At 40.9% G+C, this 26688-nt stretch overlaps 1 protein-coding gene across 2 annotated transcripts in view; it reads right to left on the bottom strand.

Annotated features, from left to right (window-relative positions):
- LOC128667034 (H-2 class I histocompatibility antigen, Q9 alpha chain) overlaps positions 1–26688 on the bottom strand; it is a 448039-nt gene that overhangs the window by 34263 nt on the left and 387088 nt on the right. For both annotated transcript variants that reach the window (XM_053721897.1, XM_053721896.1), the window contains one exon: positions 21285–21377. In XM_053721897.1, the coding sequence (XP_053577872.1) occupies positions 21285–21377 (93 nt within the window). The remainder of the gene's footprint in view (positions 1–21284; positions 21378–26688) is intronic.

Here is a 26688-nt window from a genome sequence, read left to right on the forward strand (position 1 = left end):
GTGGCTGCGATTCTCTTTGATCTGTAAGCACCCGTGCAGATAGGACTCTCCCGAATAAGAGCGGTGTCTCCCCGCCACAAGGAGTATTTGAGATCAGCAAGGAAAGGAAGGAGTGACCCCCTCGCAATCTTGACCCGCCTTGATTCTTAGGGAAATGTTCTGCTTGGCTTCCTCCTGGGGTACTTGGCGTGAGGTTGTGTGCTAATATGATAGCTGGTCTGGTTGCAGCAATGTCACCAGTAGCATTAGCTGCACAAGGAGTCCAAGTCTTTCCACCCCACACTTGGTGTTCCTCCCCTGGGAGTTGCTGGACTCTTTTGCTGCTGACTGGGGCAACCGGTAAGCGATGGGGCCCCAAAGCGCTACCGTCTCTGTCCTCCTCTTCAACATGGTCGAATGCAGGAGGTGTTTGGGGATTATACGTGTTTCTGGGCTCAAATGTAGTCTGTAGCGTGACTTCAAAGGCAGCTAGATGTTCTGCGAGTAAGCGGCGCAGCTCCTGCAAGAAACTGGTCCCGTTGTCCATGTTGGTCATCCATAGAATAGCTTGAGTGGACACATAGAAAGTAAAGAGAGCTAGCAGTGTTTTGCGGATTGTCACTGCTTACTAACGACAGGGCCACATGGGCGCCCTGCCGGGGGGTTAGATAGTGGGCCGCAACCCTCGTTATGCTCCGGTAGGCTGAATCTGGTTCCAAATCCAAAAATAGTGGTATCAGATAATAGGGCTATATCTGCTGAAAACTGTTCTGTATCAGATCACTCTCAACTGAGTGTTAACACGGAGATTGAAGGCAGATTAGAGTAATATTTGGAGCAGCAAACAGTCTTGCGACCTATCATGGCCGCTGCCCGGAAGTTCCCCCGGTCTTTGTTATTTTATTAGGGGGCTTAGAGTAGGTGTAATTAGTTTAAAATTGTTGTAATATTTTTCTAATGTTTGTAAATATTTTTTTATTTTTTGTAACTTAGTTCTTTTTTATTTTTTGTACTTTAGTTAGTTTATTTCATTGTATTTATTTGTAGGTATTGTATTTAATTAATTTATTGATAGTGTAGTGTTAGGTTTAATTGTAGGTAATTGTAGGCATTTTATTTAATTAATTTATTGATAGTGTAGTGTTAGGTTTAATTGTAACTTAGGTTAGGATTTATTTTACAGGTAATTTTGTAATTATTTTAACTAGGTAGCTATTAAATAGTTATAAACTATTTAATAGCTATTGTACCTGGTTAAAATAATTACAAAGTTGCCTGTAAACTAAATATTAATCCTAAAATAGCTACAATATAATTATAATGTATATTGTAGCTATATTAGGGTTTATTTTACAGGTAAGTATTTAGCTTTAAATAGGAGTCATTTATTTAATAAGAGTTAATTTATTTCGTTAGATTTAAATTATATTTAACTTAGGGGGGTGTTAGGGTTCGGGTTAGAGTTAGCTTTAGGGGTTAATACATTTATTATAGCAGCGGTGAGGTCCGGTCGGCAGATTAGGGGTTAATAAGTGTAGGTAGGTGGAGGCGACGTTGGGGGCGACATATTAGGGGTTAATAAATATAATATAGGGGTCGGCGGTGTTAGGGGCAGCAGATTAGGGGTACATAGGTATAATGTAGGTTGCGGCGGTGTACGGAGCGGCAGATTAGGGGTTAAAAAAATATATGCAGGTGTCAGCGATAGCGGGGGCGGCAGATTAGGGGTTAATAAGTGTAAGGTTAGGGGTGTTTAGACTCGGGGTACATGTTAGAGTGTTAGGTGCAGACTTAGGAAGTGTTTCCCCATAGGAAACAATGGGGCTGCGTTAGGAGCTTAACGCTGCTTTTTTGCAGGTGTTAGGTTTTTTCAGCTCAAACTGCCCCATTGTTTCCTATGGGGATATCGTGCACGAGCACGTTTTTGAAGCTGGCCGCGTCCGTAAGCACCGCTGGTATCGAGAGTTGTAGTGGCGGTAAATATGCCTCTACGCTACCTTTTTGGAGCCTAACGCACTGAAAACGCAGCGATTCTGTGAACTCTAAATACCAGCGGTATTTAAAAGGTGCGGGGGAAAATAAAGCATGCGTTAGCTACGCGGGTCGTTACCGACAAAACTCTAAATCTAGCCGTTTGTGTCTTAAAAAAAAAATAACATAATCCTGAGTGCTGGTAAACCCTGTATCATTTTTGTGTGACCTGTGTGCTGATACACACTGTATCTGTTATGTACTGATCTGCCCTATATTTATATATGTTACTGACTCCTGTGCTAATCTATCTTGTATATTTATATATGTTACTGACTTCTGTGCTAATCTTTCTTGTATATATTTATTTATGTTACTGACTTATGTGCTGATCTGTCTTGTCTATATTTATGTTACTGACTCCTGTGCTAATCTATCTTGTATTTATTTATGTTACTGACTACTGTGCTAATCTATCTTGTATATATTTATATATGTTACTGACTTCTGTGCTAATCTTTCTTGTATATATTTATTTATGTTACTGACTTATGTGCTGATCTGTCTTGTCTATATTTATATGTTACTGACTACTGTGCTAATCTATCTTGTATATATTTATATATGTTACTGACTTCTGTGCTAATCTTTCTTGTATATATTTATTTATGTTACTGACTTATGTGCTGATCTGTCTTGTCTATATTTATATGTTAGAAAAAACAGGAAAGCATGCCAAGCACCAAAAAATAAATAAAAATCGCACTTTATTAGTATTCCATTTAAAAATATATTATTACAAAAAGAGAGAATGTGGGGAGACCCCCAAACAAAACAGACTAACGCGTTTCGGCTAGGAGAGCCATACTCATAGTCCATAAAACCACTAAAAGTACACTGATTTAAATACCCAGTGTTCTGTTACTATTGGTTGGCCATCTAATTGAAATTTAAATTTTAAAGGTACAGCGCCCTAAACATTTAAAGCACCTTTGTATTTAGTTTTACATGATTTATAACTAAATCACCTTTATAATTTCATTAAATGGCCAAATGGGGGTGAGAAATGTTAAATAGCATAAATACAATAAAAAAACATGATATTGTCACAGGACAGACACAACTCTAAATGCTCATGGGAAATACATATTGCAGTACACAGTTCAAAGTTATAGCCAAATTGAATTAAATTGTCTAAAAGGAAATACTGATATATAGTTCTTCAGTCCCATTATACGCAGTAATAGGTGAAAGGAGGTATATTAACATATTCAACCTAAGATAACAAAAAATGACAAAAAAGTCATAGTGAGCCTATGACTAAAGGCACTTGTTTTATACTCATAACCCCAAATTAGTGTAAAAGCGATATCAACCACTTAGATAGATAGTAATCCTATTTGAGTCTCACAGATTAATAATATATCTTTTGGAGGATAATAACACCAACCGGGCCTGTTGATAAATGTAAATGAGCCTATGACTAGAGGACAATATACCAAACTAGATATATTTAAATAAATAGATACAAATAGATACAAATAGATTAACCTCAAAAGACCCTGAGACCTATAAACTTGATCCCTAAAGTAAAAGAGGTTATCTTCAATATTTATAAATGAGCCTATGACTAGAGGACAGTGTAAGAACTGGATATAATTAATTAAATACACAGTCTAGTTAGACTAATACCTGCTTCCTTGGTCCCTATACACTAGTGTTGTCTTCAATATTTATAAATGAGCCTATGACTAGAGGACAGTGTAAGAACTGGATATAATTAGTTAAATACATAGTCTAGTAAAACTAATACCTGCTTACTTGGTCCCTACAAACTAGTGTGTTACATATTTACAGAATATAACCAGAATACAATGTCATTATCATTGGCTGTAAATGAGCCTAAGACCCACGGGTAATATGTTGTACTAGATTAGTCCCTCACGTCCAATAATTAATGAAATCGTATTCTGAATTTAGGCCCCAAGGTCTCTTAGTTTGGAGCCTAAATATCCAATACATCTCTTGTCTTGACAGGACCTCAAAACGGTCCCCTCCTCTCTTTTGGTGCTGTACCTTTTCAATTATCATCCATTTAAGGGAATGACAATCTTTGTCGTGCTGTTGTACAAAGTGGGTTACCAATGTAGTACTACTCTTACCTACTCGAATCGTGGACAAATGTTCGCGTATTCTAGAGCGGACATCCCTAGTGGTCAATCCTACATATTGCAAATTGCACAACGTGCACCACAGGAGATAGATGCAATATGTAGATCTGCAGTTGACACAAGAGGAGATATCAAAGGTTTCCCCAGTCACTGCTGAAGTGAAAGAGGTACCAACCTGTACGTACTCACATGCCTTGCATTGTGAATATCCGCACCTGTATGTTCCTCTATGACTTAACCAAGAGGAAGCAGCTCCCATCTCAAGTCTAGGTCTTTTCAATTGAGAAGGGGACACAAGGTTACCTATAGTCTTATTCCTCCTATAGGAAAACCTGCAACCTCTTTTAACCGTTTCTGTGAGAGCATCATCAGCCACCAGTAGTTGAAAGTGATTGCGGATTATACCACAAATCTGTGTATACTGGGCTGAATAATCTGTCACAAAGGTTAATGTGTTATCTGTACTCTTTTTTGGAGTGGGTTTGTCCTTTAAGAGGGTTTCCCGTGGCATATTATTTACTTCATTTCTGGCTCTCTTAATGATTTTTCTGCTGTATCCCCTTTGTTGCAGGCGTCCTTCCAGATCATCTGCATGAGTGACATAGCTTTGGGGTAAAGTACAGTTGCGTTTAATACGCACAAATTGGCCCTTTGCCACAGAGTAAGGCATGTGTTTGGGATGGCAACTCCTTGCATGCAAGAGGCTATTCCCTGAGATCTGAGATAGGCTTCCTATATACTTGTGAGGAAACCTTACCCGAAGAACAGCCTCTTAACTCAAGGTCCAGATAATGTACCTGATCCTTATTATACTCAGATGTAAATTTTAGATTCACTTCGTTTTGTCCCAAGTAGTCTACAAATTCGCGTGCCTGTTCCATGTCTCCCCTCCATATAAATAGAAGATCATCTATGTAGCGGATATACAATCTGATTTTCGGTCTGAAGGGGTTACCGGCCGCATAGACGTGGGACCGCTCCCACCAACCCATGAATAGGTTGGCGTAGGTGGGAGCGAACTTCGCTCCCATAGCGGTCCCACGTCTCTGCAGGTAGAACTCCCCCTCAAACCGAAAATAGTTGTGGGTCAACAGGAAATGGGTGACATCTACTACAAAGGTAATGAACGAGTCACTGTGGGTTGTTTTCTCTTTCAGAAAATATGTCACTGCTTTTATGCCCCATTCATGGGGTATTGTGGAGTATAGAGAAACAACATCCACAGAGAGCCATCCAAAATCTCGTTCCCAAGGTACATTTTCAACCAAACTCAACACATGCTTAGAGTCCCTGGCATGGCTGGGGAGTGACTTAACCAGAGGCTGGAGGACTCCATCAAGCCACTCCGAAAGGTGTTCCAGCATAGACCCTATACCATTCACTATGGGTCTACCCTGTACATTTTCTAGTGACTTATGCACCTTTGGAAAATGATGGAACAGGGGGATGACCGGATGTTCCACAAAGAGATATTTAAAGGTTTTCTCATCCAAGAGTCCATCCTCCACTGCTCCATCCAGAAGGTGCATAAGTTCTCTCTGGAATCTATTAGTAGGATCCTGACTCAAATGTTGATAATTTTCCACATCTTCCAACTGTCTTAGGGCTTCTTTAATGTAATCTGATCTGTTAAGGAGGACCACTGAGCCCCCCTTGTCCGCCTGTTTTATAACCACTTCCACATTTTCTTCCAAAGATTTAAGGGCTTTTCTTTCATTTAATGACATATTTCTCATGGAACTAGTCTGGGACAAAGATAGATGTCTCAAATCTGATTCTACCCTCTTATAGAAAGTCTCAATTATATTGCCCCTACTCTGGATAGGGTAGAAGGTAGAGGGGTTTTTATATCTTTTGACCCTATCAGGGTTTACCTCCTCCGATCTTGGCAATCCCTCTCTCCCCAACTCCTCCAGAGTAATGAGATCACATGTCTCAAGAAAATCAAGTTCCTGACGGGTATCTCTTTGAATTGTAACCTCAGTATTTGCTACTTCCTGGTCTGTGTTTGCACCTGAAAAATGCTTACGTAAAGTTAGATTTCGAATAAATCTATTCAAATCCAGCATTGTTTTAAACAAGTTGAAATTTACTGTTGGTACAAAACCCAGACCAAGAGACAGCACCCTCTCCTCATAGTTAGTTAGAATGTGGTTTGATAGATTTATGACGGTATGTTAACCTTTAAATATCTCTTTGTGGAACATCAGGTCATCCCCCTGTTCCATCATTTTCCAAAGGTGCATAAGTCACTAGAAAATGTCCAGGGTAGACCCATAGTGAATGGTATAGGGTCTATGCTGGAACACCTTTCGGAGTGGCTTGATGGAGTCCTCCAGCCTCTGGTTAAGTCACTCCCCAGCCATGCCAGGGACTCTAAGCATGTGTTGAGTTTGGTTGAAAATGTACCTTGGGAACGAGATTTTGGATGGCTCTTTGTGGATGTTTCTCTATACTCCACAATACCCCATGAATGGGGCATAAAAGCAGTGACATATTTTCTGAAAGAGAAAACAACCCACAGTGACTCGTTCATTACCTTTGTAGTAGATGTCACCCATTTCCTGTTGACCCACAACTATTTTCGGTTTGAGGGGGAGTTCTACCTGCAGAGACGTGGGACCGCTATGGGAGCGAAGTTCGCTCCCACCTACGCCAACCTATTCATGGGTTGGTGGGAGCGGTCCCACGTCTATGCGGCCGGTAACCCCTTCAGACCGAAAATCAGATTGTATATCCGCTACATAGATGATCTTCTATTTATATGGAGGGGAGACATGGAACAGGCACGCGAATTTGTAGACTACTTGGGACAAAACGAAGTGAATCTAAAATTTACATCTGAGTATAATAAGGATCAGGTACATTATCTGGACCTTGAGTTAAGAGGCTGTTCTTCGGGTAAGGTTTCCTCACAAGTATATAGGAAGCCTATCTCAGATCTCAGGGAATAGCCTCTTGCATGCAAGGAGTTGCCATCCCAAACACATGCCTTACTCTGTGGCAAAGGGCCAATTTGTGCGTATTAAACGCAACTGTACTTTACCCCAAAGCTATGTCACTCATGCAGATGATCTGGAAGGACGCCTGCAACAAAGGGGATACAGCAGAAAAATCATTAAGAGAGCCAGAAATGAAGTAAATAATATGCCACGGGAAACCCTCTTAAAGGACAAACCCACTCCAAAAAAGAGTACAGATAACACATTAACCTTTGTGACAGATTATTCAGCCCAGTATACACAGATTTGTGGTATAATCCGCAATCACTTTCAACTACTGGTGGCTGATGATGCTCTCACAGAAACGGTTAAAAGAGGTTGCAGGTTTTCCTATAGGAGGAATAAGACTATAGGTAACCTTGTGTCCCCTTCTCAATTGAAAAGACCTAGACTTGAGATGGGAGCTGCTTCCTCTTGGTTAAGTCATAGAGGAACATACAGGTGCGGATATTCACAATGCAAGGCATGTGAGTACGTACAGGTTGGTACCTCTTTCACTTCAGCAGTGACTGGGGAAACCTTTGATATCTCCTCTTGTGTCAACTGCAGATCTACATATTGCATCTATCTCCTGTGGTGCACGTTGTGCAATTTGCAATATGTAGGATTGACCACTAGGGATGTCCGCTCTAGAATACGCGAACATTTGTCCACGATTCGAGTAGGTAAGAGTAGTACTACATTGGTAACCCACTTTGTACAACAGCATGACAAAGATTGTCATTCCCTTAAATGGATGATAATTGAAAAGGTACAGCACCAAAAGAGAGGAGGGGACCGTTTTGAGGTCCTGTCAAGACAAGAGATGTATTGGATATTTAGGCTCCAAACTAAGAGACCTTGGGGCCTAAATTCAGAATACGATTTCATTAATTATTGGACGTGAGGGACTAATCTAGTACAACATATTACCCGTGGGTCTTAGGCTCATTTACAGCCAATGATAATGACGTATTCTGGTTATATTCTGTAAATATGTAACACACTAGTTTGTAGGGACCAAGTAAGCAGGTATTAGTTTTACTAGACTATGTATTTAACTAATTATATCCAGTTCTTACACTGTCCTCTAGTCATAGGCTCATTTATAAATATTGAAGACAACACTAGTGTATAGGGACCAAGGAAGCAGGTATTAGTCTAACTAGACTGTGTATTTAATTAATTATATCCAGTTCTTACACTGTCCTCTAGTCATAGGCTCATTTATAAATATTGAAGATAACCTCTTTTACTTTAGGGATCAAGTTTATAGGTCTCAGGGTCTTTTGAGGTTAATCTATTTGTATCTATTTGTATCTATTTATTTAAATATATCTAGTTTGGTATATTGTCCTCTAGTCATAGGCTCATTTACATTTATCAACAGGCCCGGTTGGTGTTATTATCCTCCAAAAGATATATTATTAATCTGTGAGACTCAAATAGGATTACTATCTATCTAAGTGGTTGATATCGCTTTTACACTAATTTGGGGTTATGAGTATAAAACAAGTGCCTTTAGTCATAGGCTCACTATGACTTTTTTGTCATTTTTTGTTATCTTAGGTTGAATATGTTAATATACCTCCTTTCACCTATTACTGCGTATAATGGGACTGAAGAACTATATATCAGTATTTCCTTTTAGACAATTTAATTCAATTTGGCTATAACTTTGAACTGTGTACTGCAATATGTATTTCCCATGAGCATTTAGAGTTGTGTCTGTCCTGTGACAATATCATGTTTGTAATTGTATTTATGCTATTTAACATTTCTCACCCCCATTTGGCCATTTAATGAAATTATAAAGGTGATTTAGTTATAAATCATGTAAAACTAAATACAAAGGTGCTTTAAATGTTTAGGGCGCTGTACCTTTAAAATTTAAATTTCAATTAGATGGCCAACCAATAGTAACAGAACACTGGGTATTTAAATCAGTGTACTTTTAGTGGTTTTATGGACTATGAGTACGGCTCTCCTAGCCGAAACGCGTTAGTCTGTTTTGTTTGGGGGTCTCCCCACATTCTCTCTTTTTGTAATAATATATTTTTAAATGGAATACTAATAAAGTGCGATTTTTATTTATTTTTTGGTGCTTGGCATGCTTTCCTGTTTTTTCTGATTGTGTATTCTTTACCACAAGCCAGCACCGTCTGCTAAGCCCACCGGAGTTACCCTCAGTGAGGAGGAAGCAAAGACTACCCTCTTCAGTTTTTCATATAGGCCGCTCTCAATACCTATGCCTGTGTGTGTACAGTGAAGCCTCACTATTTACATTTGTCTCATTACAGCAAGTATTTTTATTACTCCCTGTTTGTTTACCAACGGAATATTGTAAGTTGAGGCTGACCCCTGGATGGTCATTGGATATCATCAATACGCCCTAATTGGTTACTGACGGATGACAAGTGGGAAACGTCAATCAGTCGGATTACCATTGGCGGAGTGGCGTAAGTGACACGTTGGATACGTCACCATCTTGTTTCTATTGGCTAACAGGACGTTACTCGATACAGGAATCACTGTTGAAGGAGAAGCCCGGCTAGAGGTGCGCTCGTTCCGCGTTGGTGGACAGGCTGTAGCCTGGGAGAGCAGGATATCCATAGCTGGTGAGAAATGTTATCTGTGTAACCTGTATAACCGAGTATAACTGGGACATTTTGTATGATTAACTTTCCAAGTGTGTGATTAACCCCTTAACGACTGAGGACGTGCAGGGTACGTCCTCAGAAAAAAGGCAGTTAACGCCTGAGAACGTACCCTGCACGTCCTCAGTGTGGAAAGCAGCTGGAAGCGATCCTGCTCGCTTCCAGCTGCTTTCCGGTTATTGCAGTGATGCCTCGATATGGAGGCATCCTGCAATAACCTTTTTAAGCCATCCGGTGCAGAGAGAGCCACTCTGTGGCCCTCTCTGCACCGGAGATCGGTGGCTTGCGGCGTTGGTGGGTGGGAGCCGGACCGGGAGGCGGGTGGCGGCCATCGATGGCCCTGCTGATGTGGAGAGGGGCGGGATCGTGGGCGGGGGTGACCGGGGGCGCGCACGGACGCGCGTGCGTGCACGGGAGGGCGGGGGCGGGCGCGTGCACGGGGAGGGAGCGGGTGGGAACCGCTACACTACAGAAAATCTTTAATAAAACATGTTAAAAAACGGTCTTAAAAGTATAAAAAAAAATGATAAGCAAGGTGGTGGGGGTTTGTCTGTGTGGGGGGGGAAGCTACACTACAGAAAAAAAAACAAAAAAATAAAAAAAAGCACTTTTTTTTTGCAAACTGGGTACTGGCAGACAGCTGCCAGTACCCAAGATGGCCCCCAATAAGGCAGAGGGGAGGGTTAGAGAGCGGTTTTGGGGGGTATCAGGGAGGTTGGGGGCTAAGGGGGGGATCCTACACTGTAGCATATGTAAATATGCTAAAAAAAATAAAATTGAAAAAACCCTTTTATTTTAGTACTGGCAGACTTTCTGCCAGTACTTAAGATGGCGGGGACAATTGTGGGGTGGGGGAGGGAAGGGAGCTGTTTGGGAGGGATCAGGGGGTGGGATGTGTCAGGTGGGAGGCTGATCTCTACACTAAAGCTAAAATTAACCCTGCAAACTCCCTACAAACTCCCTAATTAACCCCTTCACTGCTAGCCATAATATACGTGTGAGGCGCAGCAGGATTTAGCAGCCTTCTAATTACCAGAAAGCAACGCCAAAGTCATATATGTCTGCTATTTCTGAACAAAGGGGATCCCAGACAAGCATTTACAACCATTTGTGCCATAATTGCACAAGCTGTTTGTAAATGATTTCAGTGAGAAACCTAAAATTGTGAAAAATTTAACGTTTTTTTTAATTTGATCGCATTTGGCGGTGAAATGGTGGCATGAAATATACCAAAATGTGCCTAGATCAATACTTGGGGTTGTCTACTACACTACACTAAAGCTAAAATTAACCCTACAAGCTCCCTAAAAACTCCCTAATTAACCCCTTAACTGATGGGCATAATACACTTGTGGTGCGCAGTGGCATTTAGCGGCCTTCTAATTACCAAAAAGCAACGCCAAAGCCATATATGTCTGCTATTTCTGAACAAAGGGGATCCCAGAGAAGAATTTACAACCATTTATGCCATAATTGCATAAGTTGTTTGTAAATAATTTCAGTGAGAAACCGAAAGTTTGTGAAAATATTTGTGAAAAAGTGAACGATTTTTTGTATTTGATCGCATTTGGCGGTGAAATGGTGGTATGAAATATACCAAAATTGGCCTAGATCAATACTTTGGGATGTCTACTAAAAAAAAATATATACATGTCAAGGGATATTCAGGGTTTCCTGAAAGATATTAGTGTTCTAATGTAACTAGCGCTAATTTTGGAAAAAAATGGTTTGGAAATAGCAAGTGCTACTTGTATTTATTGCCCTATAACTTGCAAAAAAAGCAAAGAACATGTAAACATTGGGTATTTCTAAACTCAGGACAAAATTTAGAAACTATTTAGCATGGGTGTTTTTTGGTGGTTATAGATATGTAACAGATTTTGGGGGTCAAAGTTAGAAAAAGTGTGTTTTTTTCCATTTTTCCTCATATTTTAAATTTTTTTTTATAGTAAATTATAAGATATGATGAAAATAATGGTATCTTTAGAAAGTCCATTTAAAGGCGAGAAAAACGGTATATAATATGTGTGGGTACAGTAAATGAGTAAGAAGAAAATTACAGCTAAACACAAACACCGCAAAAATGTAAAAATAGCCTTGGTCCCAAACGGACAGAAAATGGAAAAGTGCTGTGGTCATTAAGGGGTTAAACAAATGATGATATAAGAAGAGGCCGTACATGTGAGTTTATAGACTGTACTTTCGAGATCAACGGACTGTTTGTCATATGCTGAGCACACTGGCAGGCACTGGTTTATTTTGGGGGAATTCGATATCAGTTTGCATTTTATAATATAATATTCAGATAAGATTCTTTTTACTCAAATACTGAGGCCCCTTGAATACCTTGATGCACTCCTGAGGGTAACTTGAATAAGTATATTGTCCGGTTAAAACCTTAGTGGGGCAGATCTTTTCTAAAGGACTAGTTGGGACTTTCCTTTCAGTGTTATATTTATATGTTACTGACTCCTGTGCTGATCTATCTTGTATTTATTTATTTATGTTACTGACTTCTGTGCTGATCTATCTTGTATATATTTATATGTTACTGACTTCTGTGCTGATCTATCTTGTCTATATTTATATGTTACTGACTTCTGTGCTGATCTATCTTGTATATATTTATATATGTTACTGACTTCTGTGCTGATCTATCTTGTATATATTTATATGTTACTGACTTATGTGCTGCGCTATCTTGTATATATTTATACATGTTACTGACTTCTGTGCTAATCTATCTTGTATATACAGTATATATATATATATATATATATATATATATATATATATATATATATATATATATATATGTTACTAACCTGAACCATCCTGTAACCTCTATATGTTACTTATGTTTGCTTGGATCTCATGTACATATTTGTATCAGTTCCTGACTTGTGATCTGGCTCACCCAGTGTCTCTCTACATGTTACTTATGTGATGATCCTTGTTGTATCTGCTTGTGTGATTAGCTCTGTTGTGTTTCTGCTTTAAGGCTGTGACACACTGCAAGCGATGCGGCGCGATGCAAAGCAGCTGCTTCGCTCCGCGTCGCATCGCTTCTGAAGTTCAAATATTTCATCTCTGAGCGCTTAGCTACGCGACCTGACGCAGCAGAGTGCTCAGAGATGAAAAGGCAAGACACACTGAGCGCGCACAGCTGCATCTACACGCTGCGCGTCGCTCTGCTTGCAGTGTGTCACAGCCTTTACTGAGTTGTGTTCTGATATATTGTGTATCTATGTGTTATTGAATATTCAGAAATTTCTTCCTCAAAACAAATAACAGAATTAAAGGGACATGAAACCCACATTTTGTCTTTCATGATTTAGAAAGAGTGTGCAATTTTAAACAACTTTCTTATTTACTTCTATTATCCAATTTGTTTCATTCTCTTGATATTCTTTGCTGAAAGCATATCTAGATAGGCTCAGTAGCTGCCGATTGGTGGGTGCACAAAGATGCCTCGTGTGATTGGCTCACCCATATGCATTGCTATTTCTTCAACAAAGGATATCTAAAAGTTAAAACAAATTAGATAATAGAAGTAAATTTGAATGTTTAAAATTAAATTCTCTAACTGAATTGTGAAAGAAATTTTTTGAGTTTAGTTTCCCTTTAACTAAAGAAAATGTAATTATTTATGTGCTTATCTTTATAAAAACTATTTAGCTAATGAGTTTGCTCCCCCTTCTAGGAAAATGAAGAGAAACATAACACACTCACACATAGTATGAAAGACTTACACTGTGGGCAAGAATTGTTATTATCTAGAGGGAGAAGTTTCCCAAACAGGGAACCTGTCAGCGTGGTATTGCTGTAAGTGTATAGAATCTGCTGCCTGCATTTATGATCGGCACTCACATCTCTCGCACAACCAACCAAGGGCTTGTAAATCATCCTGGTATTATCAGACTGGAGTGATTTGAACGAGTTTAGTAAGTAGCAGTTTAAAAACCGCTGATTATAAAATTGCGTTTGCCGGCTTACATGAGCGAGCCTACACTGCAAGGGCAATTCAGATTAATACATTTCCCCCCTTTGTCTCCGGTAACTTTTCTCCTAGCAGACTGGGTGCTTTATTGTGAAAACAGAAATCTATTTTTAAAAAATGACAAAGAATATAAGATAATTGTTCCCTGAATTATGGACTTTATCTCTTTATCTGATTTAAAGATCTAAATCTTCATGGCCTATGAAACAGAGAAAGAGCCACTAAATACTGAGAGCGAATAAGTACCAACGTATGTTTATAAAGAAAAAGAAAATGTATGCTTACCTGACAAATGTATTTCTTTTTTGACACGATGAGTCCACGGATCATCTTAATTACTATTGGGAATATCACTCCTGCCCTGCAGGAGGCGGCAAAGAGCACCACAGCAAAGCTGTTAAATATCACCTCCCTTCCCTCCCAACCCAGTCATTCGACTGAAGTAAAGGAGAGAAAGGAAGTAACAAGGTGCAGAGGTGTCTGAAGTTTATAATAACCAACAACCTGTCTATCAAAAACAGGGCGGGCCGTGGACTCATCGTGTCAAAAAAGAAATACATTTATCAGGTAAGCATAAAATTCTTTTTAATGACACGATGAGTCCACGGATCATCTTAATTACTATTGGGAATCAAAACCCAAGCTAGAGTACACAGATGATACGGGAGGGACAAGACAGGGAACCTAAACGGAAGGCCCCACTGCTTGAAGAACCTTTCTCCCAAAAGCGGCCTCAGTTGAGGCAAAAGTGTCAAATTTGTAGAATTTTGAAAAAGTGTGAAGAGAGGACCAAGTTGCAGCCTTGCAAATCTGTTCCACAGAAGCTTCATTCTTGAATGCCCATGAGGAAGCAACAGCCCTTGTGGAATGAGCCGTAACTCTCTCTGGAGGCTGCTGTCCAGCAGTCTCATATGCAAAACGTATGATACTCTTCAGCCAAAAGGAAAGAGAAGTAGCCATAGCTTTCTGCCCCTTACGTTTTCCTGAGAAAACCACAAACAAAGCAGAAGACTGATGAAAATCCTTAGTCGCCTGCAGGTAAAACTTTAAGGCAGGAACCACGTCCAAATTGTGTAGAAGTTATTCTTTCTGAGAGGTAGGATTAGGACACAAGGAAGGAACCACAATCTCCTGATTAATGTTCTGATCAGAAACAACCTTATGAAGAAATCCTAATTTAGTACGTAAAACTACCTTATCTGAATGAAAAATAAGGTAAGGGGACTCATACTTGCAATGCCAAGAGCTCTGACACTCTGCGAGCAGAAGAAATAGCCACAAGAAACAAAACTTTCCAATATAACAACTTAATATCTAAGGAATGCATAGGCTCAAACGGAGCCCCCTGAAGAACTTTGAGAACCAAATTCAGACTCCAAGGAGGAGTAATTGGCTTGAACACAGGCCTGATCCTGACCAAGGCCTGACAAAAAGATTGCACATCTGGAACATCTGCCAGACGTTTGTGTAACAAAATAGATAAGGCAGAAATTTGACCCTTTAGGGAACTTGACGATAATCCTTTCTCCAAACCCTCTTGGAGAAAGGACAAAATTCTAGGAATCCTAACTCTACTCCAGGAGTAGCCCTCACACCAATAGAGATATTTACAACATATCTTATGGTAAATCTTTCTAGTTACAGGTTTACGAGCCTGAATCATGATCTCTATGACCGATTCTGAAAAGCCCCGCTTGGATAAAATTAAGCGTTCAATCTCCAAGCAGTTAGCTTCAGAGAAACTAGATTTGGGTGAAGGGAGGGCCCTTGAATTAGAAAGTCTTTCCTCAACGGAAGTCTCCAAGGTGGCAGAGATGACATGTCCACCACCAGATCTGCATACCAAATCCTGTGAGGCCAAGCCGGTGCAATGACGATCACCGAGGCACTCTCCTGCTTGATTCGAGCAATAACCCAAGGAAGAAAAGCAAACGGAGGAAATAGGTATGCTAGACTGAAGGTCCAAGGTACCGCTAGGGCGTTTATCAGTACCGCCTGAGGGTCCCTGGACCTCGACCAGTACTTCGGGAGCTTGGAATTCTGCTGAGATTCCATGAGATTCAATTCTGGCTGACCCCATTTGAGAGTAAGGCTGGAAAACACTTCCTGATGGAGTTCTCACTCCCCCGGATGAAAGGTCTGCCTGCTCAGGAAGTCTGCCTCCCAGTTGTCCACCCCTGGTATGTGGATCGCTGACAACAAGAGTAGGTTTCTGCCCACTGGATTATTTTGGTTACCTCTGTCATCACTAGGGAACTCCTCGTTCCTCCCTGATGTTTGATGTAAGCCACTGAAGTTATGTTGTCCGACTGGAACCTGATAAACTGGACCGAGGCTAATTGGGGAAAGGCTAGAAGAGCATTGAAGATCGCTCTCAGCTCCAGAATGTTTATAGAGAGAACAGACTGAGTCCAAACTCCCTGAACCTTTAGGGAGCCCCAGACTGCTCCCCATCCTAGAAGGCTGGCGTCTGTTGTCACAATCACCCAAGATGGTCTGTGAAAGCAGGTTCCCTGGGAGAGATGATCCCGAGACAACCACCATTTAAGAGAATCCCTTGTCTCCTTCTCAAGTAGTATTCGAGGAGACAAGTCTGCATAATCTCTGTTCCATTGCCTGAGCATGTTTAACTGCAGAGGTCTGAGATGGAACCAAGCAAACGGGATGATGTCCATTGCCGCTACCATCAGCCCAATTACCTCCATGCACTGAGCCACTGATGGCCGAGGAGTGGACTGAAGGGCTAGACAAGTATCGAAAAGCTTTGATTTCCTGACTTCGTCAGAAAAATCTTCATAGATAGGGAATCTATTATGGTTCCCAAGAAAGTTACCCTTGTATTTGGGACTAACTCTTTCCAAATTTACCTTCCACCCGTGAGATCGCAGGAAGGATAACATTTCCATGTGGGATCTTGCTTGTTGTAAGGATGGCGCCTGGACCAGGATGTCGTCCAGATAGGGCGCCACTGCAATGCCCCGTAACCGAAGCACCACCAACAGCGATCCCAGAACCTTTGAGAAAATTCTGGGAGCTGTGGCAAGACCGAAGGGAAGAGCCACAAATTGAAAGTGTTTGTCTAGAAAAGCAAACCTTAGTAGCTTGTGATGATCCCTGTGAATGGGATCATGCAGGTACGCGTCCTTTAAATCCACTGTTGTCATAAATTGACCCTCTTGGATCAAAGGGAGAATGGAACAAATAGTTTCCATCTTGAAGGACGGTACTCTGAGAAATGTGTTTAGAGATCTAAAACTGGCCTGAAGGTTCCCTTTTTTTTGGGAACCACAAACAAATTGGAATAAAAACCCAGACCCTGTTCCTGTATCGGAACAGAAACTATCACTCCCAGGTCGGAGAGGTCTCTTACACAATGTAAAAATGCCTCTTTTTGTCTAGTCTATAGTTAACCTTGAAAGCAGAAACCTGCCTCTGGGAGGAAAACCTTTGAACTCTAGTTTGTATCCATGGGACACTATGTTCACTGCCCAGGGATTCTGAACACCTCGAACCCAAGCCTGAGCGAAGAAGGAAAGTCTGCCCCCTACAAGATCCGGTCCCAGATCGGGGGCAGGCCCTTCATGCCGTCTTAGATTCAATAGCAGGCTTCTTGGATTGTTTTCCCTAATTCCAAGACTGATTGGGTCTCCATGAAGGTTTAGTCTGTTCCTGCTTGGAGGCGGAAGAGGAAGAATTTCCTTTGAATTTTCGAAAAGAAACGAAAATTACTCTATCGTTCCTTCTGTTTGTTTCTCTTATCCTGAGGGAGAAGATGACCTTTACCTCTCGTAATATCAGAGATTATCTCCGTCAAACCCAGTCCAAATAAGGTCTTCCCCTTGTAAGGAATCGCTAATTGTTTGGACTTAGAAGATACATCCGCAGACCAAGGCTTTAACCATAAGGCTCTGCGAGCTAGAACAGAGAAACCTGAAATCTTTGCTCCCAGTTTGATAACTTGAAGGGAAGCATCCGTAATAAAAAAATTAGCCAATTTAAGAGCTTTTATCCTATCCTGGATCTCATCCTAATAGCATCAGACAACGCATTAAACCAATATGCCACCGCACTAGTGACGATAGCAATGCACACAGCTGGCTGCCATTGTAAGCCCTGGTGTACATGCATCTTTTAAGTAACCCCTCTAATTTATTATCCATAGGATCTTTCAAAGCACAACTATCCTCTATGGGTATAGTAGTTCTCTTTGCTAAGGTGGAAACAGCTGTTTTCACCTTGGGGACTGTTTGACAAGCCTCCTTAACCGAGTTTGCTATGGGAAACATCTTTTTAAATATATGAGATGGAGAAAAAGGGATACCCGGTCTCTCCCACTCCTTAGCGATGATCTCAGAAGCTCGGTCTGGTACCGGAAACACCTCTATTGGGGAAGGTACCTCAAAATATATTTGTTCAGCTTAGTGGATTTCTTGGCTTTAACCGTGAAGTCGCTGTCGTCCAGAGTAGCTAAAACCTCCTTAAGTAACAGACGGAGGTGTTCTAGCTTAAACCTGAAGGATACAACTTCAGTATCAGCAAGAAGAATTACACTGTCAGAATCTGAAATTTAACCTTCAGATGCAACTACGTTATCCTCCTCCTTCTGTGAGGAGACATCTGAAATAGCAACAACTGCGACAGAAACCTCGCTTACTGAATGTTTGATTTTCCTCTTACGCTTTCCCTGCAACATTGGAAAAGCAGATAACTCTTCTGAAATTGTAGAAGACATGAGAGAAGCAATGTCTTTTAAAGTAACTCCAGCGGGAGTTAGAGAGGAAGCGCAGGGCACTGTATGTGAGGGCGGTAAAATTTGGGACGCTTGAGGAGAAAACTTTGGCATATATTGAACCTCGTCATTAGACTCCTGGACAACATCCGCTTTAGAAAAAGTTGGCTCAGAAAAGATTTTATCCCTATAATTTAAAGTGCTCTCAATACATAAGGAATAGAAAGGGATTGGTGGTTCCACATTGTCATCAAAACACAAGGAACAAGTTACATTTTGTAAGGCCCCTTGGTCCATACTGGTTCACAATGGTTTAATTATCAAATAAAAACCTTAAATTTATAAAAAAAAAAATTAAGTGAAAAAACGTTACTGTCTCTTTAAATTTAAACGTGTAACTTTTTTACCGGAGCCTGTCAAATTAGTAAATCAACAAGTTGAAAGCAATAAACACCTCTGCACCTCAGCAACATAGCTGAGGTGCCTACCTGACTCGCTAAACCGGAGCTAATCTTCCCTCTATTAATTTAGAAGATGATCCGGAACTCAGCAGGAGAGGAATTCAGTTGTTGTCCGGTCCTAGAAACGCATGCTTGACACGGATCATGCGTTTCTAGGTAGACCTTGATGATCTCGGGAGATTATAACCACCAGAGCCTTTTGTAAAAGCTTCTCTCTCAGCCCCAGTGCCTGCATTCTAAGGCTGTCAAAAGTCCTCTCCAGTCTAGGAGAGTTTACAGTGTCCCACCAACAATAAAGTGCCCCTTTTTTATTCTGAGCCCTTAATGTTGTCTATTAGGTTTTTAATAGCGTGCTCACTTCTTTCTGAGTGTGTTCCTGCTGCCCCAGAAATAATAAAGTAGCACTTACCTCGTACTTCTGCCTGACAGCAAGGCAGCTCACCAGGCTTGAGAGGTCCTCTCCCTCACATCGACCTGTGGAGAAATGAAAAACTGAGTAATGTCACTCAGGCTTTAGGAGTTAGGACAGCATCAGTATATGGGAGGCACAGTGAGAATTATGTCCCACAAGTTCCCATTGCTCTAAAGCCACCACTGCTCTACTGAAGAGACTGATATGGACTACAGCTACACCCTAGGACAAAGCAGCACAATATTGCACTACTTTAAAAATAATAAACTCTTTATTGAAGAATCATAACTAACACCTCACTTTACCACTTCCTAGCACTAACATAGGCAAAGAGAATGACTGGGTTGGGAGGGAAGGGAGGTGATATTTAACAGCTTTGCTGTGGTGCTCTTTGCAGCCTCCTGCAGGGCAGGAGTGATATTCCCAATAGTAATTAAGATGTTCCGTGAACTCATCGTCTCATTAAAAAGAAATTCACCATCCTGTCTGAAGTTTCTCTGAAAGCTCCTGAAACATTTGTTATCGTTGTGAGAGATTGTGCAAAAACCTGGGTTATCTGACATTATCTGTTGAGTGCAGCAGGCACAGCAGATATTAAGGATCTCTCTGTATGAGGTCATGCAAGTAATGTATTTCCTGGAGTCTCTCACTGGCTGTACTGATGCTGGATAAACTTAAACTCTATCCTGACTTATGTAAGGAATGAAGTTTTACAACCCTTGTATACACTGTAGGTGCCTTATCTCATTCTTTATAATGATATAATTAGTATATACTATGTCTGTCAGACTAACTCAGGGCACTGTCTATATCCTCAGAGAACACTGACTGTACTGATGCTGGATAAACCTAAACTCTATCCTGACTTATGTGAGGAATGAAGTTTTACAACTCTTGTATACACTGTAGGTGCCGTATCTCATTCTTTATAATGATATAATTAGTATATACTATGTCCAACTGTCAGACTAACTCAGGGTACCGTCTATAGCCTCAGAGAACACTGACTGAGTAAAGAGAATATTACCACTTCATGCCTGAGACAGACTGAGATGTTTGCTGCTAATAGCGTTTAGTGGTTTCCTACTCCTACAGGCCTTTATTTAGTCTAGGATAAAGTGGTACTTAACAGGAATCAGGATAGCTACCTACATATGCCAGCTGCCCCCCTAGCCAATAAGCAATGCCTGCTAATAGTTTATCACTGAAGCTTCATACTACCTTATCTAAAGGGAGATGAGTAATTTTTATAAATGCATAAGGTATATCAGCAATTAACTGCATTGAAAATTAAATATTTATAAACTTTTTAAAGTTGAATTAATTAAAGCATAATTTGTTGTTATTTGCATTTAGGAATACACTAATTATTTATCTTTATCTTGTATCCCTTGCTGTGGCCAGTTAGGGTATGAAAAGGGCCAGCTTTTGCACTCATCTAAACAATCAGTGTGTAGTATGTACCAGTCACCTGAGCTATAGAAAACTGTTGTACATTTGCATTCAGAGTAAGAGAAGTATTAAAGGACTGTTAATTAAACAGTAAAATATAAAAGAAATCATTGCTATTTGGTAGTTTTGATAAAAGCTCTCATTTTACCACGAGTGTCGCTCACTTTACAAATGAGGTCAATTCCAATGTTTCAGAGAAAACTGGTAAGATTGGAATTGACACATATATGTAGTATGTCTGTATAATGTCCCTATATCTACTTCCTGGCTGAGTGACTAATGTGTCACTGTGACCACTGACATTTACACTCCGAACAACTGCTGTGTTATTTTCTTTTTTATACAGAGATAACTTCTAGATCAGTGTAAGGTGCTGGCTGATGTTTTTTTTGTGTTTCTGAATAAAAAGTGATAGCAAAGACCGGTTTATAATGAACTCTTTACCTAAAAGTCTCAGTCCTGTGTACTTACTGTATACAAAGTATCCGCCAACAACAGCTGCGATAAGTACAGCTACAATTACACCAATAATGATGTACAGATGGGACTGGGACTTCTTGGGTTCTGAAATCAAAACATAAGATTAGTTTTTTAAAATCAACAAACTCCTGAGTGTGTATGGCGCTTGTCATGTGACATCAGTGTTATTTACTGACTTACAGTACAGACCTCACTAGATATGTGCCCAGCGCTCAGTAACCTGTCTGTGTCTCACATACTACAGTGACAGCACATGAGCACAATGTTATTAGTTAGTGCTGGTCATGTGACATCAGTGTGACTTACTGACTTACTGTACAGACCTCACTAGATATGTGCCCAGAGCTCAGTAACCTGTCTGTGTTTCACATACTATAGTGACAGCACATGAGCACAATGTTATCAGTTAGTGCTGGTCATGTGAAATCAGTGTGACTTACAGTACAGACCTCACTAGATATGTGCCCAGATCTCAGTAACCTGTCTGTGTCTCACATACTACAGTACAGCACATGAGCACAATGTTATCAGTTAGTGCTGGTCATGTGACATCAGTGTTACTTACTGTACAGACCTCACTAGATATGTGCCCAGAGCTCAGTAACCTGTCTGTGTCTCACATACTACAGTGACAGCACATGAGCACAATGTTATCAGTTAGTGCTGGTCATGTGACATCAGTGTGACTTACAGACTTACAGTACAGACCTCACTAGATATGTGCCCAGAGCTCAGTAACCTGTCTGTCTCTCACATACTACAGTGACAGCACATGAGCACAATGTTAGCAGTTAGTGCTGGTCATGTGACATCAGTGTGACTTACTGTACAGACCTCACTAGATATGTGACCAGAGCTTAGTAACCTGTCTGTCTCTCACATACTACAGTGACAGCACATGAGCACAATGTTATCAGTTAGTGCTAGTCATGTGACATCAGTGTGACTTACTGTACAGACCTCACTAGATATGTGCCCAGAGCTTAGTAACCTGTCTGTTTCTCACATACTACAGTGACAGCACATGAGCACAATGTTATCAGTTAGTACTGGTCATGTGACATCAGTGTGACTTACTGTACAGACCTCACTAGATATGTGCCCAGAGCTCAGTAACCTGTCTGTCTCTCACATACTACAGTGACAGCACATGAGCACAATGTTATCAGTTAGTGCTGGTCATGTGACATCAGTGTGACTTACAGTACAGACCTCACTAGATATGTGCCCAGAGCTCAGTAACCTGTCTGTGTCTCACATACTACAGTGACAGCACATGAGCACAATGTTATCAGTTAGTGCTGGTTATGTGACATCAGTGTGACTTACAGTACAGACCTCACTAGATATGTGCCCAGAGCTCAGTAACCTGTCTGTCTCTCACATACTACAGTGACAGCACATGAGCACAATGTTATCAGTTAGTGCTGGTCATGTGACATCAGTGTGACTTACAGAACAGACCTCACTAGATATGTGCCCAGAGCTCAGTAACCTGTCTGTGTCTCACATACTACAGTGACAGCACAGGAGCACAATGTTATCAGTTAGTGCTGGTCATGTGACATCAGTGTGACTTACTGTACAGACCTCACTAGATATGTGCCCAGTGCTCAGTAACCTGTCTGTGTCTCACATACTACAGTGACAGCACATGAGCACAATGTTATCAGTTAGTGCTGGTCATGTGACATCAGTGTGACTTACAGTACAGACCTCACTAGATATGTGCCCAGAGCTCAGTAACCTGTCTGTGTCTCACATACTACAGTGACAGCACATGAGCACAATGTTATCAGTTAGTGCTGGTCATGTGACATCAGTGTGACTTACTGACTTACAGTACAGACCTCACTAGATATGTGCCCAGAGCTCAGTAACCTGTCTGTGTCTCACATACTACAGTGACAGCACATGAGCACAATGTTATCAGTTAGTGCTGGTCATGTGACATCAGTGTGACTTACAGTACAGACCTCACTAGATATGTGCCCAGAGCTCAGTAACCTGTCTGTGTCTCACATACTACAGTGACATCACATGAGCACAATGTTATCAGTTAGTGCTGGTCATGTGACATCAGTGTGACTTACAGTACAGACCTCACTAGATATGTGCCCAGAGCTCAGTAACCTGTCTGTGTCTCACATACTACAGTGACAGCACATGAGCACAATGTTATCAGTTAGTGCTGATCATGTGACATCAGTGTGACTTACTGACTTACAGTACAGACCTCACTAGATATGTGCCCAGAGCTCAGTAACCTGTCTGTGTCTCACATACTACAGTGACAGCACATGAGCACAATGTTATCAGTTAGTGCTGGTCATGTGACATCAGTGTGACTTACAGTACAGACCTCACTAGATATATGACCAGAGCTCAGTAACCTGTCTGTGTCTCACATACTACAGTGACAGCACATGAGCACAATGTTATCAGTTACTGCTGGTCATGTGACATCAGTGTGACTTACAGTACAGACCTCACTAGATATGTGCCCAGTGCTCAGTAACCTGTCTGTGTCTCACATACTACAGTGACAGCACATGAGCACAATGTTATCAGTTAGTGCTGGTCATGTGACATCAGTGTGACTTACAGTACAGACCTCACTAGATATGTGCCCAGAGCTCAGTAACCTGTCTGTGTCTCACATACTACAGTGACAGCACATGAGCACAATGTTTTCAGTTAGTGCTGGTCATGTGACATCAGTGTGACTTACTGTACAGACCTCACTAGATATGTGCCCAGAGCTCAGTAACCTGTCTGTGTCTCACATACTACAGTGACAGCACATGAGCACAATGTTATCAGTTAGTGCTGGTCATGTGACATCAGTGTGACTTACTGACTTACAGTACAGAACTCACTAGATATGTGCCCAGAGCTCAGTAACCTGTCTGTCTCTCACATACTACAGTGACAGCACATGAGCACAATGTTATCAGTTAGTGCTAGTCATGTGACATCAGTGTGACTTACTGTACAGACCTCACTAGATATGTGCCCAGAGCTCAGTAACCTGTCGGTCTCTCACATACTACAGTGACAGCACATGAGCACAATGTTTTCAGTTAGTGCTGGTCATGTGACATCAGTGTGACTTACTGTACAGACCTCACTAGATATGTGCCCAGAGCTCAGTAACCTGTCTGTCTCTCACATACTACAGTGACAGCACATGAGCACAATGTTATCAGTTAGTGCTAGTCATGTGACATCAGTGTGACTTACTGTACAGACCTCACTAGATATGTGCCCAGAGCTCAGTAACCTGTCGGTCTCTCACATACTACAGTGACAGCACATGAGCACAATGTTATCAGTTAGTGCTGGTCATGTGACATCAGTGTGACTTACAGTACAGACCTCACTAGATATGTGCCCAGAGCTCAGTAACCTGTCTGTATCTCACATACTACAGTGACAGCACATGAGCACAATGTTATCAGTTAGTGCTGGTCATGTGACATCAGTGTGACTTACAGTACAGACCTCACTAGATATGTGCCCAGTGCTCAGTAACCTGTCTGTGTCTCACATACTACAGTGACATCACATGAGCACAATGTTATCAGTTAGTGCTGGTCGTGTGACATCAGTGTGACTTACTGACTTACAGTACAGACCTCACTAGATATGTGCCCAGAGCTCAGTAACCTGTCTGTGTCTCACATACTACAGTGACATCACATGAGCACAATGTTATCAGTTAGTGCTGGTCATGTGACATCAGTGTGACTTACAGTACAGACCTCACTAGATATGTGCCCAGAGCTCAGTAACCTGTCTGTGTCTCACATACTACAGTGACAGCACATGAGCACAATGTTATCAGTTAGTGCTGGTCATGTGACATCAGTGTGACTTACTGTACAGACCTCACTAGATATGTGCCCAGTGCTCAGTAACCTGTCTGTGTCTCACATACTACAGTGACAGCACATGAGCACAATGTTATCAGTTAGTGCTGGTCATGTGACATCAGTGTGACTTACAGTACAAACCTCACTAGATATGTGCCCAGAGCTCAGTAACCTGTCTGTGTCTCACATACTACAGTGACAGCACATGAGCACAATGTTATCAGTTATTGCTGGTCATGTGACATCAGTGTAACTTACAGTACAGACCTCACTAGATATGTGCCCAGAGCTCAGTAACCTGTCTGTGTCTCACATACTGCAGTGACAGCACATGAGCACAATGTTATCAGTCAGTGCTGGTCATGTGACATCAGTGTGACTTACAGTACAGACCTCACTAGATATGTGCCCAGAGCTCAGTAACCTGTCTGTGTCTCACATACTACAGTGACAGCACATGAGCACAATGTTATCAGCTGGTGCTGTTCATGTGACATCAGTGTGACTTACAGTACAGACCTCACTAGATATGTGCCCAGAGCTCAGTAACCTGTCTGTGTCTCACATACTACAGTGACATCACATGAGCACAATGTTATCAGTTAGTGCTGGTCATGTGACATCAGTGTGACTTACTGACTTACAGTACAGACCTCACTAGATATGTGCCCAGAGCTCAGTAACCTGTCTGTATCTCAGATACTACAGTGACAGCACATGAGCACAATGTTATCAGTTAGTGCTGGTCATGTGACATCAGTGTGACTTACAGTACAGACCTCACTAGATATGTGCCCAGAGCTCAGTAACCTGTCTGTGTCTCACATAGGGTTGCCAGGTGTCCTCCACAAAAATACCGAACACCCAAGAAAAAACTGGGGGGGGGGTATTCGTTTGATGTGAAATTTACTGGGGATAAATAAATAAATAATATATATATATTCCTTGGTAAAATAAATATGTGTATATGATTAACATAATATAATCATATAGATTGCTAGTTGTACAAGTGGCAATGCATGTAAATGTGCCCGATACACACTGGCAATGACATTTGACAATGACACAAAGCAATGTGGTAAATAAATAAATCTGTAGAAAAAAACCATAATGATAACAGAACCTATAAGAATGGATTAAACTGGTTATCTGTAAGAATGTAAATAAGTGGAAATTTCATAGATACATTTCTTTTTGACGACTAAATAAAATGGTTGTCCAACTACCAATAAAATTAACACACATATCAATGATCTGTCACTTGGTAATATATCAAACATGTGCAAATCACTAAAAAGATAGATACAATGAGATACATAGATACTTTTATAAATAGGTACAGACTTTTTTTCTATTTTGGGGGTTAAAATATTGCAATATATGTAACAACTATCTCTTAGTTATCCCAGTTTTCATCCTTTCTACATACACATATGTCAGAAATATAAATTTGGCAAAGAGATATATTTATTAAAATGAAAACATCCATATTTTAAAAATCGAGCAATAATGTATTTGTA

This window comes from Bombina bombina, chromosome 7, assembly GCF_027579735.1.
Source record: "Bombina bombina isolate aBomBom1 chromosome 7, aBomBom1.pri, whole genome shotgun sequence".
NCBI classification, from domain to species: domain Eukaryota; kingdom Metazoa; phylum Chordata; class Amphibia; order Anura; family Bombinatoridae; genus Bombina; species Bombina bombina.